At 44.0% G+C, this 17,006-nt stretch overlaps 2 protein-coding genes across 3 annotated transcripts in view; one reads left to right on the top strand and one right to left on the bottom strand.

The window, feature by feature from the left end:
* The window catches only part of LOC139542448 (SR-related and CTD-associated factor 4-like), a 21,778-nt gene extending 12,770 nt beyond the window's left edge, over positions 1-9,008 (bottom strand). The window contains exon 1 of the mRNA XM_071347884.1: positions 8,685-9,008. The gene's annotated coding sequence lies outside the window, so the exon portion shown is untranslated. The remainder of the gene's footprint in view (positions 1-8,684) is intronic.
* LOC139542449 (sodium/potassium-transporting ATPase subunit beta-1-interacting protein 3-like) lies at positions 7,844-17,006 on the top strand. 2 transcript variants are annotated; one of them, XM_071347886.1, is made up of 7 exons: positions 7,844-8,011; positions 10,926-11,063; positions 11,582-11,662; positions 11,837-12,034; positions 12,343-12,403; positions 12,979-13,048; positions 13,300-17,006. In XM_071347886.1, the coding sequence occupies exons 2-6, from the start codon at positions 10,926-10,928 to the stop codon at positions 13,032-13,034; spliced, it is 534 nt and encodes a 177-aa protein (XP_071203987.1). In that variant the 5' UTR covers positions 7,844-8,011; the 3' UTR covers positions 13,035-13,048; positions 13,300-17,006. The 2 variants fall into 2 exon arrangements, with proteins under 2 accessions (XP_071203987.1, XP_071203986.1); XM_071347885.1 differs by lacking the exon at positions 7,844-8,011 and adding an exon at positions 9,791-10,090.

Below are 17,006 nucleotides of genomic sequence, written 5' to 3'. Positions count from 1 at the left end.
GGGCTTGACAATCTGGACCCCCTATTTCTGAAACTGTCCGCCGCCATTGTCGCACCCCCTATTACCAGCCTGTTCAACCTCTCCTTCGTATCATCTGAGATCCCCAAGGATTGGAAAGCTGCCGCGGTCATCCCCCTCTTCAAAGGGGGAGACACCCTGGACCCAAACTGTTACAGACCTATATCCATCCTGCCCTGCCTATCTAAGGTCTTCGAAAGCCAAGTCAACAAACAGATCACTGACCATCTCGAATCCCACCGTACCTTCTCCGCTGTGCAATCCGGTTTCCGAGCCGGTCACGGGTGCACCTCAGCCACGCTCAAGGTACTAAACGATATCATAACCGCCATCGATAAAAGACATTACTGTGCAGCCGTCTTCATCGACCTGGCCAAGGCTTTCGACTCTGTCAATCACCATATTCTTATCGGCAGACTCAGTAGCCTCGGTTTTTCTAATGACTGCCTTGCCTGGTTCACCAACTACTTTGCAGACAGAGTTCAGTGTGTCAAATCGGAGGGCATGTTGTCCGGTCCTCTGGCAGTCTCTATGGGGGTACCACAGGGTTCAATTCTCGGGCCGACTCTTTTCTCTGTATACATCAATGATGTTGCTCTTGCTGCGGGCGATTCCCTGATCCACCTCTACGCAGACGACACCATTCTATATACTTCCGGCCCTTCCTTGGACACTGTGCTATCTAACCTCCAAACGAGCTTCAATGTCATACAACACTCCTTCCGTGGCCTCCAACTGCTCTTAAACGCTAGTAAAACCAAATGCATGCTTTTCAACCGTTCGCTGCCTGCACCCGCACGCCCGACTAGCATCACCACCCTGGACGGTTCCGACCTAGAATATGTGGACATCTATAAGTACCTAGGTGTCTGGCTAGACTGCAAACTCTCCTTCCAGACTCATATCAAACATCTCCAATCCAAAATCAAATCAAGAATCGGCTTTCTATTCCGCAACAAAGCCTCCTTCACTCACGCCGCCAAACTTACCCTAGTAAAACTGACTATCCTACCGATCCTCGACTTCGGCGATGTCATCTACAAAATAGCTTCCAACACTCTACTCAGCAAACTGGATGCAGTTTATCACAGTGCCATTCGTTTTGTTACTAAAGCACCTTATACGACCCACCACTGCGACCTGTATGCCCTAGTCGGCTGGCCCTCGCTACATGTTCGTCGTCAGACCCACTGGCTCCAGGTCATCTACAAGGCTATGCTAGGTAAAGTGCCGCCTTATCTCAGTTCACTGGTCACGATGGCTACACCCACCCGCAGCACGCGCTCCAGCAGGTGTATCTCACTGATCATCCCTAAAGCTAAAACCTCATTTGGACGCCTTTCCTTCCAGTTCTCTGCTGCCTGCGACTGGAACGAATTGCAAAAATCTCTGAAGTTGGAGACTTTTATCTCCCTCAACAACTTTAAAAATCTGCTATCCGAGCAGCTAACCGATCGCTGCAGCTGTACATAGTCCATCTGTAAACTACCCACCCAATTTACCTACCTCACCCCCCATACTGCTTTTATTTATTTACTTTTCTGCTCTTTTGCACACCAGTATCTCTTCTTGCACATGATCATCTGATGATTTATCACTCCAGTGTTAATCTGCTAAATTGTAATTATTCGATTTATTGCCTACCTCATGCCTTTTGCACACATTGTATATAGATTCTCTTTTTTTCTACCATGTTATTGACTTGTTTATTGTTTACTCCATGTGTAACTCTGTGTTGTCTGTTCACACTGCTATGCTTTATCTTGGCCAGGTCGCAGTTGCAAATGAGAACTTGTTCTCAACTAGCCTACCTGGTTAAATAAAGGTGAAATAAAAAAAATAAAAAAAGGTCCAGGGCAGAACGTTGGGACAGGACAGCCCCCACTCCGACATCCGAAGCATCGGCCTTCACCACGAACTGACGGGAAGGGTCAGGATGAACCAAGATAGGAACAGTGGTGAAGCTGCGTTTGAGGTCCCAGAATGCTCGGTCAGCGGCAGAGGACCACGTGAACGGAACCTTGGTAGAGGTGAGTGCAGACAGGGGGAGGCTAGGGGGCTGTAACTCCGGATAAAGTGTAAAAATTGGCAAACTTCAAGAAGCGTTGCAGCTGCACCCTGGATATAGGCTGGGGGCGATCCACCCCCGCTTACACCTTCCTGGGATCCATCTGGACACTCCCAGCAGAGATGATGTAGCCCAGAAAGGGAATGGTGGAGTGATGGAACTTGCACTTTCCGCCTCAACAAACAGCTGGTTCTCCAGAAGGTGCTGGAGAACCTGTCTGACGTGGAGCACGTGTTCTTGGGGGGAGCGGGAGAAGATGAGGATGTCATCAATGTAGACAAAGACGAACCGGTTCAACATGTCACGGAGAACATCATTCACCAGAGCCTGGAACACAGCAGGGGCGTTGGTGTGGCCAAACGGCATGACCAGATATTTGTAGTGGCCGCTGGCCGTGTTGAAGGCGGTCTTCCACTCGTCCCCCTCTCGTATCCGCACCAGGTGGTAGGCATTTCATAGATCCAGCTTGGAGAAAACAGTGGCCCCTGGAGTGGCTCGAAGGCAGAGGAAATAAGTGGTAGCGGATAACGGTTCTTCACAGTAATGGCATTGAGTCCCCGGTAGTCAATGCTCGGGCACAAGGTCCTGTTCTTTTTCTCCACAAAGAAGAACCCTGTGCCAGTGGGAGAGGAAGAGGGACGGATAAATCCTGCAGCTAGGGAGTCCCCAATGTAGGTCTCCATAGCCTTGGTCTCTGGTCCCGACAGAGAGTACAGACGTCCCCAGGGCGGCTGGTGCTAGGGAGAATGTCAATCCCGCAGTCATAGGGACGTTGCGGCAGAAGTGAAGTTGCCCGGGATTTGCTGAACACCTCCCGGAGGTCCTGGTACTCTGCGGGAATGGCGGAGAGGTCTGGAGCAACTTCCGAGCCCCCAGGAAGACGTCCCGGGGCAGGTTGTGCCGACTTCAGACAATGGGCGTGGCAGAACGGACTCCAGCCCATGATAGCACCCGTAGACCAGTTGATGAGGGGATTGTGTCGCTGGAGCCAGAAGAATCCCAAAACCATGGGAATCTGGGGAGACTTGATGAGCAGGAATTTAATGGTCTCACTGTGATTCCCTGACACATGTAGGTTGATGGGAGTGGTGTTATGGGTGACCCGACCTATAGAGCGCCGTCTAGCGCTCTACCATCCATGGGAATGGAGAGGGACTGAGTGAGGATGTTCAGCTCGGAAGCCAGTGTGGCGTCCAAAAAGCTCTCATCGGCCCCAGAGTCAATGAGGACCCGGAGAGATTTGGACTGGTTTCCCCACAGCAGAATGGCATGAAAAGGGGTGCGAGTAAGGGAAGCAGAAAAGTTCTACATATGGCCCACCAGAGTACTCGCTCCTACCGGTGAGCCTGGTCTTTTAATGGACATGAGGACACAAAATGACCAAAAGTCCCACAATACAGACAGCTCTTTGTGTTGATCCTGTATTGCCGTTCCGGTGGCAACAGCCCACCTCTGCCTAGTTGCATAGGCTCGGGAAACAGTGCCTCAGCCGTCTTCGGTGACTCTTGAGGGAGGTCGGGAAACCTCGGGTGCTCTCGGCAACGGGACCGTTGGGGACTTCCGGGATGACTCGGAGGCGAGGTGGAATTCCTGGACGTGTGAGCGAAATTGAATTTCCTTTCCATCCGTCATTCCCGTAATCGCCCATCGATGCGGATGGTCAAAGTGATGAGGGAATCAAGATCTGTGGGTAACTCCTGAGCTGCAAGTGTGCAGAAATCCACCGCATAGACGACCACACTGCGGGCATCCTGCCGGAGCTGGATTAGCTTCCGGGCAGCTTCTCTTCTGGAGAACGGGGCATCAAAAACCTTCCTCACCTCTCCCACGAACCCCTCCAGACTCACACACATGGCCGGCTGTTGTTCCCATACGGCGGTAGCCCAGGTGAGAGCCCTTCCAGACATCAGCATCATGAGGTAGGCACACTAAGCTAGAAACGCCTGACAGGTGCTCGGCTCTCCATTAAAGCATTCCGGGGAGGTAAGCGGGGCTCCCGGGAAGGTGGAGTGGCCGGTGGGGCGGCGCTGCTAACCGGCGAGTTACTGAGGGGTGGTGGGGTTACCACCGTGGCAGGCTGCTTCTCAGACAACACGCGGAATTGCTCCAGCAACATGTTCCACGTCCGGTCATGGCGCTCAGCCAACGTTTGGACCCCCTCCATAAGACCACGAAGCAATTCCTTATGCCTACCAATGGAGGCTCCTTGGGAGGAGATGGCATTGGGCAGCTGGTCCGGGTCTGCTGGTCAGTCATGGCCAGTTTGTACTATCACGTTTGAAGTAAGACCCAGATGCAGACAGCGTTGAAGAAACAAAAGATTTCCTAACAACAGGGGCAGGCAAACGACAGGTCAAGGCAGGCAGGGGTCAATAATCCAGCGAAGGTATAAAGGGTCCAGAACAGCAGGCAGTCTCAGGGTCAGGGCAGGCAGAATGGTCAAAACCGGGAAGGACTAGAAAACAGGAGCAGGAAAACAGGCAGGAGCAGCGGAAAATGCTGGTAGGTATGAATGAAAAAAACGAACTGGCAACAGACAAACAGAGAACACAGGTATAAATACACAGGGGATAATGGTGAAGATGGGCGACACCTGCAGGGGGGTGGAGACAAGCACACAGACAGGTGAAACAGATCAATATTGGTACACAATTTCTATAATATCAAAGGTACTCATTTGGGGTGCCGAAATGAGAATGACACATAATGACTAAAGGAATGCCTTTTTACTGGTGGTCAGTGATCTGCTTAGCCATCCCATCATCAAAAACTTTCACACACACCAGCGTTGGGCCCAATTTAGAATTTAATTGAGCATTTTAATTCAATTCATGACTTTGAATTGAAGTAGTAAACAGGATACAGAATTGCAAGGAAATGTAATTTAATTTAGAGAAATTAAAATGCTGCTTCTATTCAATATTAGGTGTAGTCTATACAAATATATGTATTTGACATAAAACATAAAACATATCATTATATACACGTATATCAAATATTGTTGAAACAATTGATTTTCAGGACAAACTCTAAAAATGAATAATCAAGGAAAACAGAACCCGTATGCGAATATTCTAAGTTATTATATTTCATGAATCAGTCTTAAAGGACCCCCGTGAGGAAGTTGCCGCAACTATTTCAACGTAATTGTCTGTAATTGTCTGAGGAAATGCACATTTAGGTTCTACCTCCAAAGAATGACAAATGGTACTTATACATATTTAGATATTGGGTGTGGGAATTTCCACGTGTTGATCAAAAACGAGGGCACTGTCAGCCGTCAGTGTAGCTAGCTAGCATGCTAACTTTATCTAGCTAGCTAATGTTATCGGTTGTTGCTGTGTGTTTTTTTAACTACACCACATTCAAAAGATTTGCCAGCTGACTATGGCTTCTAGAACTGGATTTGTCATAAGCACTAATTTAGGGAAAACTTTGCCACAGATGGAAACCACTGGCCTCTTTGACATCGCAATCTATTGTTGTCTCCAAAGTAATGGCATTTTCCATGAATTGCGGCAAGCAAATCTGCCATAGAAACAGTTAGAATAAATTGTGATGAATCTCCAGGAATTATGGATAACTATTGAAAGATATCTGATATGCGTTTTTTTACATTGTAATGGACACGGTGCAACCTTTGGTAGGTAGGCTGCTGGCAGGCTGCTGGCAGGCTTCAGCTGCGGTACAGCAAAGCCAAGTCAGATCGTGCTCATAGTTCTCACAGGGGAAGTGAAATGATTGGCTACAATGACTTTTCTCAGGATCATGCACGCCACAAATGACATGTAACTAACTATAAGTTCCTTGAATTTTCTTTTGCGAGTGTCCTTTCATTATCTGGATAGACACTTGTGGTTTCTAGCTAACGTTACACCAATCAAAGCAGTGGAGTGTGTAGTGAAGCAAAACTTTAGTGGTCAAAACCATTCAGACACAGGGAGCAGGTTTTGAAATGCTATCATATAGCGCAATTATATATTTGACCATTTATAAAATGGTCATATATTTTTTTTAAATAATACAGACTAGCTCAAAAATAAGTGAAAATGTACAAATTATCCAATGGATATGATCATTTTCTGGTAAAAAAAAACAACAACTACAAAGTGGAGGTGCAAAAACATACGTTTGTGCCCCTTATTTTAATTTGCTCCATGGCTCAGGCGGCCAAATGGACACATGGCTGTTTGACTCATCTCAGTCACGAAGAGGAATAACTTTGCAGCTGTTTGTAATTAATAAACAATAAACCACCATGCTGGTGGGTGGTAACATTCAAATAAAACCCAGCACTGAAACAAAACGTAGGCTAAAAATCATTTGTATGGCATGGGAAAAGACAACACATTCACACGGATTTGAACGAAGTGGGCGGTTCGGATTTGTCAATTCAAGCCAAAATATATCATACTTAGACTAAAACGATGACTTATTAATTAAATCATTGTGCAACATCATGGGTAATATTTGGCCTTCGTTTCTCATCTCGAAAAAGTAGATTTCTACTGGTGTGGGCCTTTAAATTTTGTTCAATATGTCAAAAAGAAATACTACATTTCACAGAAAGCATTAGTTAAACCCTCAAGTTGACCCTGAGGACTTCAGAAAGAAGCCAAATAAATTAAATGGTTGGTGGAAATATAATTGGCTATTGTAAGCGCTATGTTTAAAAGAGTATATGAACATTGTTTCTAGAGAGAAGTTATATATTCTTTGGTATCTGGAAGTGTGACCTGTCAGATTCAATGAAACTCTCATGTTCTATGGCTGAGTGGAATTTCTTTGGATTGCACTGAATTGAATTCTACGTCATGTCACTCAAGCTGAAATTCAAATTCTACATCCTCTGGGGTGTGGCCATTTCAACTTGAATTCCAACTCATATGAGTTGATTGGGAGTCAATTCCACAATTCTGAATTGAGCGCAACCCTGACACACACACACACACACACCCTGGCCACAGCAAGCCTAGCACTTAAGTCCTGATCAATCAATTGGGAGATGATGTGGAGAGCAGCCCCACCTTTTATCTGTGAGTCATTCCAGCCACACACATACAGACACACACACACACACACACACACACACACACACACACACACACACACACACACACACACACACACACACACACACACACACACACACACACACACACACACACACACACACACACACACACACACACACACACACCATGAGCACATTGAGCCACAATTCAATCTGTGTGTGTGTGTGTGTGTGTGTGTGTGTGTGTGTGTGTGTGTGTGTGTGTGTGTGTGTGTGTGTGTGTGTGTGTGTGTGAGAGAGAGAGAGAGAGAGAGAGAGAGAGAGAGAGAGAGAGAGAGAGAGAGAGAGAGAGAGAGAGAGAGAGAGAGGGAGAGGGAGAAAGAGGGTAAAAGAGACATGATGATGATGTGAATGAGGTCAGATGCTTGCTTGCAATAACATTAACCATTTTAGCCTTGAGTGAGGGAGAATATTGTCTGTGAGAGGATTCTCAGTTGCATGTATTCATCCATGCATTTAAGTGTGCACTGAATGCTAAATAGATCTATAAAGGCTACTACAGGGAGCTGGCTCATAAACTGGCCCTGTGGTTGTTCTCTCCCTGGCTCTGAGCTCCAACTGAGATTAATTTGTCTGCACCCTTTGCTGCTGACAAAAGCAAATCCCAAACCACCTTCTCCTTTGATACATTTGATCCTGTAGCAAACTCAAATGTATTTCGTCTTCTCCGCAAGTAGGCTACAGTATTCAACCTCTTCATTATGCATCAGTCGAGTAGCCTGCTATGTGAGCCTAATGATTTGCGCCCTTGCCTGCACTGCACACCGCGACTCTCTCATAGGTTGAATGGGTTTTAACATCTCATCGAGAACGCCCGACAGCTCAAACTGCAGTGATTCCGGAGACAACAGGTTAGAGACCAAACACGGAGCAGGCATGGCTTGCACAACATGACTCCAGCCATGACAGAGAAGACTGGGTGTGAACACGCGACGTGAATTTGGCAGTGCGAGAATCACCAAAAAGGTTCAGAGACACACGCACACATGAGAATCGATGTAGTGATTGTCATGTGTGCGTGTTCTCATTCACTGACCAAGCTTGGTGATCTCTTATCAAACACAAATATTGGTCTAATATGAATTATCTTTATGATTCAAAGAAGCCTCTCGAATACTAAGCATGCGATGTAAACGTAGTCTAGCCTATACATAACGTTTCCATAATGCCCGCATGCAATTACATTAAGGTTCTCTGACGAATCGGTTAATTAGACGTCTAATCACAAAAGCCAGGCAATGAAGTGACATTGTGGCTGTTGCACACGTGTCTGCTCTATTGAATGCATGACCCATTGGAAATAAAGGTAACGGAGCCTGTGAACACAAAGGGAAAAAATCGCGAGGAGAAATGCATTTAGCTTACCAATCAATTATCAAATTGAAAAATATGAATAAGCTAATCAAATTTATGTCAGCAGAAAATCTATAATACAATTATGGGGATATATGAAAATCTCACATGCTGAATAAGAGAAACATGCTCTAGGCAGAGCATTGCGCCAGGAGCTGATCTCATACTCACTCAGCTCAGAGATTCGGGAGGCGCGACGGCGCGCAGCGTCCACTTTGGTCTGTTCCTTCAATTTCTGCGTCCACTCAGACCATCCACTCCCCTCTAGCATAATCAATTAAAGCGATAACTGGAGCCTCTTGTGTGCGAAAACATGACCCTAATGCAGCATTGCATTTGGTATTTTTGGACACCTCCGCGAAAAGCAAAGGCAGACAGATGAACTATTTTCCTCTATCCCCTGTGTTGTATCGAACCGTCAGATGTTCCTCCACAGTTTCTCAAGCCCCCTCCATCTCTACACTATGCCTCAGCTCGGTGGTAGAGCCATGTGACAGGGGGAACTGGAGAACCCCAATTATGAATTTGTGATTTGCTTCTAGCGTCATCTCTCGGAAGGATGGAGAAGTGCTGTGAATGGAGTGCGTGGAGATGGGAAGAACATTTCAATCTAAACCATCACACAGATGTGGACGTCTGAGGTGAAATAGATGACCATGTGTAGGCTCATACATGTGTAATAATAATGTGGTAAGTGGTAGCCTGATGCGTTGTAATCACCAAGGATGGGTCATAATTTGGTTGATCAGGCTGCGTTATCACATTACTGGATGAAAACAAATAACTATTATGATGTATTTTACTGTGTCACAGTCATAGAACTGCCGTTTGACAAAAGTGCTGACAAATCATCACCACGATTCCAACCTGGCCTATTGACTGGCGCTGTCCTTCAGCTCCACCCAAACACGTGCACAATGGCGTGCGCGGGTTTTTCTGTGCCCGCGTTTTCATGTTTGGGTTATAGACTTCAATATGGGTTGGACTTGACTTTTTAGTACTTCCATGGTCCACAATATAGGAACCAGTTAAATAGGTCCTATGCAATGTTTGTGTATGACCCCAGGTGAGAGTTGCTTGAAAGTGAACAATTTGGGTGGAAAGAATGGACAAATATTTGTTTTTGATAAAATATCACTGAGACAAAAAAAAATCTTGGTCCTGTGCACAGATAGGCTACTAAACGTTTATGCACTGTCCCTTCCACCAGCACCACCAACTACTGGAGTGTTACACTAGTTGGTGCACTAGTGCATTGTAGAGCGTCCTTAGCGCCACACCTAGCAGAGCATCGGAGTAGGGGAATTACTATGCCCCTTACCCTCCCCCTCGTTGTAACAGCCTTAAGTGTATTTCCTTCTCAGCTCGTTTTGTTCCACCACTGCAAACCACGACACGTCCCCGGACCGGAGAGCTTGTTTGGATATGGGAAGGACTATTCAACTTGCCCCCTATGAATTTATAAAAAGTTGCTTTGCTGTTTCGATTCGCCTATTTGGAAGCCATTTATGCAGATAGAGAGAATGGGTTGCTGTTCAGGACGATGTATGCTGATCTTCCTCTGCACTCTCCAAGTGGTGAGATCAATCTTCTGCGATGATGCTATCTCTACACAGACTTTCAAAACACACCTGCTACCATAGCCTTGATTTACTTCCTTCAATGATTACTGACACTTCTGCTGGCTGATGTTGTTGAAATTGTTTTTGGAATGACAAAACGAAGTAGGCAAATTTTGCGCGTTTGAGATAAACGTGTAAATTAGAGTTCCCACGACACACGTGTATTATAATAATATAAATATTTCACATCCAATAAAACATAAATTAATATTTCTCTCTAACATCATTTTTTTAAATTAAGATTTTTGTATTCATGCTCACCATAATAACTACAAGCTATGGGTCAACACTGAAAATAAAATAATTGATTGTGTGCTTTTAGAATACAAAAATATACATGTTTATCTTGCTTGCATGAGTTGCCTAAGGGGAAAGGGAGTCAACCCCCACTCTGCCTGAACCTTAGTCCCACTTTGTCCCGCTTTTTCTTCCAACCCTACCCCCCTTTTGAGTGATTGAGAAGGCGACTCAGAGGACAGAATTCATATCCCTGCTCTGCCCCTCTCCCTGAAACATGCTTTGTCCCAGTGACTCAGTTACCTTGACAACCCAGAGAGAGCAGTCAGCATGGGAAAAAATGAGTCTAGTGAATGCTTTGTAGGAGAGATGACCGTTTAACACCACCATCCATCAATTCAGAACCAACTGTTTAGATGAGAATTTCTGGAGAGTCTGGAAGCAGTGAGTGGATGACTTGATAAGATGCTTCCTCATGCATAATTCACGTCATAGAGATTCTTAACCCACCATCTCTTTCTGCCCCTCCTACTCTCTCCCTTTCACATCCCAGATGACAGCATTGGAGAGGCAGGCTTTTGACTTCCTTGGGTACCAGTGGGCTCCCATCATGGTCAACTTCCTGCAAATAATCATGGTTATCCTCAGCCTCTTTGGAACCATTCAGTACAGACCACGCTACGTTGTTCTAGTAAGTCACATCTAGGCCACACTACTTCTGTGTTAATCTGCCCCAGGCTATCCTACAATGGATAATGTTGTGTTTTTGTCTACGATAAATAAAATAAATGTTCAGTCCTCACTGAAATATTACTGTTGATCCATAATCCAATCTACAATAGCTGTAAGGGATCACCTGTGATGTAAGAAAGTTTATGTGCTGCAAATATAAATATTGATCCAACGTTATATTAAGCATAGAGAAAGTTGTGTAATTAAATGGTTATTACATAGGCAAGTTTAAATGCAGTGTACTGTATTTACTTACAAATTACACCTTGTAATCAACATGGATAATTGCATGAAATGTGCCTATCCTTCATAGAAGAATGGAACTGTACGTGTTGAAGGCAAAGTCATTTGTATAACTACTGTGGAAAAGCATTGGCCATTGTTACAATTCTGTCATGTATAGAGGTTTGCCTCAATACAAATAGATAGACATTATGTGTCTAAATTGATCATCAAATATTTTGTTTCATCCCTCAGTACCTGCTGTGGACATTACTGTGGGTGACCTGGAATGTCTTTGTGTGCTGTTTCTATTTGGACCTGGGAGGCCTTTCCAAGGTATTGGTCACTAATATTCAGACCCGCTATCAACTAATATATTTGCTTCGCCTTCAATTGTGTATTATTTTGGCACTGGATCAATCAGTCTTTCTTTTCCCAAACAATTACATACCATAAATACATAAACATGCTATTATGAACATGAACAACCCATATGCTGTGTCACTGCAGGAGAGCGACCTGCTATCCCTGGGTGTATCCTCACACCTTTCATGGTGGAAAGACAACGGGCCAGGCTGTGACAACAGGGACCTTCCTGCCACTAGGTGGCAGAGTCTGGAGAGCCCAAAACTCATCTATGCTCTGGGATGCTGGCTGGAATACCAATACATAGAGGTCCTACATTGTATCATACAACTCCTAATCTCTGTGAGTACACTCTCTCTCTCTCTCTCTCTCTCAAACACACAATTAAATAAATTCAGAATGTACCCATGTGGTGGTATTCATTGGAATGTAATGTTACATGTTACCCACACACTCACACACACTCACACTGACACTCCAATACCCACACACACACACACAAACACTACATATGCTCACAAACACAAAATAGGGCTCGTAAGTAAGAATTTCATGGTAAAGTCTACACCTATTGTATTTGGCGCATGTGACAAATAAAATGTGATTTGATTTGAATGTTGAACTGGTGGTCTCTGTGTTTGTGCCTACAGCTCTTGGGATTTGTCTATGCCTGCTATATGGTCAGCACCTTCACTGAGGAGGAGGACAGCTGTATGTGAATTTAAAGTGCATTTTACACATGGTCACAACACACTTGACAAAGAAAACACATACACAATTTAACACACATACTAGAACAGATAGTAAGGCATAAGGTCACAGCCACATGTAATACTGTCAAGTAGGGCCGGGATAATACCAGTATCACGATACTTGTTAGTATCGTGGCAAGAAAACAAAACACGGATCAGATTTTACTTCTTTAGAAAAAACGCCATAATGTTGGAAACAAACATAATTATGTTGTCATCCAGAATCACATTAATTTATTTCCCAAGCTATAGCACACAATATTTTACATACAGCAGATTTTTAAAGGACTAAAGAGTTAGGTCTGCTTCATGTTTTCATTTTTGCCACAAATTTGTTTTTGCGATACTGGTATCATCACTGCCCTACTGTCAAGGCCTCTTTTTTCCTTTTTTTATTTTTATGTTTCACTTGTTTTAATCATTTAGACCCATTTATTTAAGAGTTGGTTTTAACTGTCTATAGCTCAAAGAAAAGCATGAAATTAGTATTGCATTATTTTATATTTATTCATATAATTGTGTTTTCTTTTTCAGTTAATTTCATTGGTGGGGTCCATTATCCATCTAAAACATCGCCGCTGTATTTATAGTCTACAATCGGGCTGTAAGTACCATTACTTTCTCAAGGGGAACAAAATCTTACATATTCTGCCCACACGTGTGTGTGTGTGTGTGTGTGTGTGTGTGTGTGTGTGTGTGTGTGTGTGTGTGTGTGTGTGTGTGTGTGTGTGTGTGTGTGTGTGTGTGTGTGTGTGTGTGTGTGTGTGTGCACACTTATTTTATATTGCAACATGTATTCAGTATGTTTCTGTCTGAGACTGTGCAGTTACTTTACCATCATGTTTTGATTTACAGACTATAAGTAAAGGCTTGCAAGTGGGTTGAAAATGACTGACAAGCAAGGAGGGCAGAAGAGGAACGAGTGAGTGAAATACCTACTTTGGAAGAGTGAAATCACATCTCCAGTCACTGAAACAGAAGACATTCCCACACTGCACCAAAACACAATTCCTCAGCCTCCCGGCACTCTTAATGCATACTAGCCTACACCAACAGTTCAGTGCAGTTATGGTCAATACTAGCCTGGTCCCAGGTCAGTTTGTGCTTTTGCCTACTCCATTGTCATTGTCAAGCTGTTTGGCATGACAATTCCATAAGTAAGTTAGTTGGCAAGAGAGGAGAAACAACAGAGTGGCACCCTGCAGGCTACACAGTAGGTCAGTACAGGTACAATCAGAAAACTACTGATACTTCTGACATAACATGTATCAGTGTACAGGGAATGGTATTTGTTGTATTTTTGGTATTTGGAATTTTATTGGGATCCCCATTAGCTGTTGCAAAAGCAGCAGCTACTCTTCCTGAGGTCTACACAAAACACGAAACATAATACAGAATGACATAATACAGAACATCAATAGACAAGAACAGCTCAAAGACAGAACTACATACATTTTTTTTAAAGGCACACGTAGCCTACATATCAATGCATATACACCAACTATCTAGGTCAAATAGGGGAGATGTGTTGTGCCACGAGGTGTTGCATTACATTTACATTTAAGTCATTTAGCAGACGCTCTTATCCAGAGCGACTTACAAATTGGTGCATTCACCTTATGATATCCAGTGGAACAACCACTTTACAATAGTGCATCTAACTCTTTTAAGGGGGGGGGGGGGGGGTTAGAAGGATTACTTTATCCTATCCTAGGTATTCCTAGGCTTCATCTGTTTTTTGAAACCAGGTTTGCTGTTTATTTTAGCAATATGAGTGGTAGCCTAATGCTTTGTAATCACCAAGGATGGGTCATAATTTGGTTGATCAGGCTGCGTTATCACATTACTGGATGAAAACAAATAACTATTATGATGTATTTTACTGTGTCACAGTCATAGAACTGCCATTTGACAAAAGTGCTGACAAATCATCACCACGATTCCAACCTGGCCTATTGACTGGCGCTGTCCTTTAGCTCCACCCAAACACGTGCACAATGGCGTGCGCGGGTTTTTCTGTGCCCGTGTTTTCCTGTTTGGGTTATAGACTTCAATATGAGTTGGACTTGCCTTTTTAGTACTTCCATGGTTCACAATATAGGAACCAGTTATTTTAGGTACTGTGGGGCTATACAATGTTTGTGTATGACCCCAGGTGAGGGTTGCTTGAAAGTGAACAATTTGGGTGGAAAGAATGGACAAATATTTGTTTTTGAGAAAATATCACTGAGCACAAAAATGTTCTTGGTCCTGTGCACATATAGGCTACTAAATATTTATGCACTGTCCCTTCCACCAGCACCAAAAACTACTGGCGTGTTACACTAGTGCAGTGTAGCGCGTCCTTAGCGACACACCTACCAGAGCATCTGTTGTTCTGGATTTGGGGACTGTCAAAAGACCCCTGGTGGCATGTCTGGTGGGATAAGTGTGTGTGTCAGAGCTGTGTGTAACAATTTGGGATTTTCAACACATTGTTTCTTACTAAAATAAGAAGTTATGCAGTCAGTCTCTCCTCAACTCGTAGCCAAGAGTAACTGGCATACATAGTAAACTCAGCAAAAAAATTAACGTCCTCTCACTGTCAACTCTGTTTATTTTCTGCAAACTTAACATGTGTAAATATTTGTATGAACATAACAAGATTCAACAACTGAGACATAAACTGAGCAAGTTCCACAGACATGTGACTAACATAAATGGAATAATGTGTCCCTGAACAAAGGGGGGGGGGGGGGGGTCAAAATCAAAAGTAACAGTCCATATCTGGTGTGGCCACCAGCTGCATTAAGTACTCCAGTGCATCTCCTCATGGACTGCACCAGATTTGCCAGTTCTTGCTGTGAGATGTTACCCCACTCTTCCACCAAGGCACCTGCAAGTTCCCGGACATTCCTGGGGGGAATGGCCCTAGCCCTTACCCTCCGATCCAACAGGTCCCAGACATGCTCAATGGGATTGCGATCAGGGCTCTTCGCTGGCCATGGCAGAACACTGACATTCCTGTCTTGCAGGAAATCACACACAGAACGAGCAGTATGGCTGGTGGCATTGTCATGCTGGAGGGTCATGTCAGGATGAGCCTGCAGGAAGGGTACCACATGAGGGAGGAAGATGTCTTCCCTGTAACACTCAGCTTTGAAATTGCCTGCAATGACAACAACCTCAGTCCGATGATGCTGTGACACACCGCCCCAGACCATGACGGACCCTCCACCTCCAAATCGATCCCGCTGCAGAGTACAGGCCTCGGTGTAACGCTCATTCCTTCGATGATAAACGCGAATCCGACCATCACCCCTGGTGAGACAAAACTGCAACTCGTCAGTGAAGATCACTTTTTGCCAGTCCTGTCTGATCCAGCGACGGTGGGTTTGTGCCCATAAGCGACGTTGTTGCCAGTGATGTCTGGTGAGGACCTGCCTTACAACAGGCCTACAAGCCCTCAGTCCAGCCTCTCTCAGCCTATTGCGGACAGTCTGAGCACTGATGAAGGGATTGTTTTTTTTATTTTTTTTATTTCACCTTTATTTAACCAGGTAGGCTAGTTGAGAACAAGTTCTCATTTGCAACTGCGACCTGGCCAAGATAATTGTGCGTTCCGCATCTTTCTTTTGGTGTTTTTCAGAGTCAATAGAAAGGCCTCTTTAGTGTCCTAAGTTTTCATAACTGGGACCTTATTTGCCTACCGTCTGTAAGCTGTTAGTGTCTTAACGACCGTTCCACAGGTGCATGTTCATTAATTGTTTATGGTTCATTGAACAAGCATGGGAAACAGTGTTTAAACCCTTTACAATGAAGATCTGTGAAGTTATTTGGATTTTTACGAATTATTTTTGAAAGACAGTGTCCTGAAAAAGGGACGTTTCTTTTTTTGCTGAGTTTATTTATATTAGCCCTCTGATTACAATTAAGAGCAAAACATGCTGCTCTGTTTTGAGCCAGCTGCAGGTTAACTATGTCTTTTCTTGCAGCACTGGACCACACGACTGAAAAATAATCAAGATTAGACAAAACTAGAGCCTGCAGAACTTGCTTTTTGGAGTCTGGTTTCAGAAAAGCAGAGCATCTCTTTATTACGGCCAGACCTCTCCCCATCTTTACAACCATTGAATCTATATGTTAGTGTCACTCTGTAAAAATATGCATTTACACATACTGTTGAAAATGGACCAAACCCTATAATTGTGTGTCCTACATTGATGTTAATGGAAGATTTGCATGAACATTTGAGTCATGTGCAAATTATCAAAGTTATGTATACAGATTTATAGTTAGGATTTGGACCTATGTGAAGGTATGAGTGTGCCTGTGTGTGTGCGTGTGTGTGCAGTTCATACATTAAATTCCAGATAGCAGAGGAAAATAAAGACATTTTATTAATAATCTTCAATATTGTGATAGAAATTATCTAAAGTCAGTGGTTGTCATGTAAAAAAGCATCTTCACATTTTTTAGTCCTACCTCTGAATTTTGTTCGAATTTGCATGCCACTGATGGAAAAAAGACCCTGACTGTATCTTTAAGTGAATTTTATTTGAATAAACTGTGCTTTTCTGTTA

Source organism: Salvelinus alpinus, chromosome 17 (assembly GCF_045679555.1).
Source record: "Salvelinus alpinus chromosome 17, SLU_Salpinus.1, whole genome shotgun sequence".
NCBI lineage: Eukaryota > Metazoa > Chordata > Actinopteri > Salmoniformes > Salmonidae > Salvelinus > Salvelinus alpinus.
This window is presented reverse-complemented; position numbering and strand designations above follow the sequence as displayed.

What these genes read in the sequence shown, in the direction of transcription:
- LOC139542449 (XM_071347885.1), top strand. Translation starts at nt 10,022, where the DNA reads ATGCAGATAGAGAGAATGGGTTGCTGTTCAGGACGATGTATGCTGATC. An exon ending in TCCTCTGCACTCTCCAAGTG is followed by an intron (nt 10,091 to 10,925) that starts GTGAGATCAATC and finishes TTCACATCCCAG; the next exon opens with ATGACAGCATTGGAGAGGCA. An exon ending in TCATACAACTCCTAATCTCT is followed by an intron (nt 12,035 to 12,342) that starts GTGAGTACACTC and finishes TTGTGCCTACAG; the next exon opens with CTCTTGGGATTTGTCTATGC.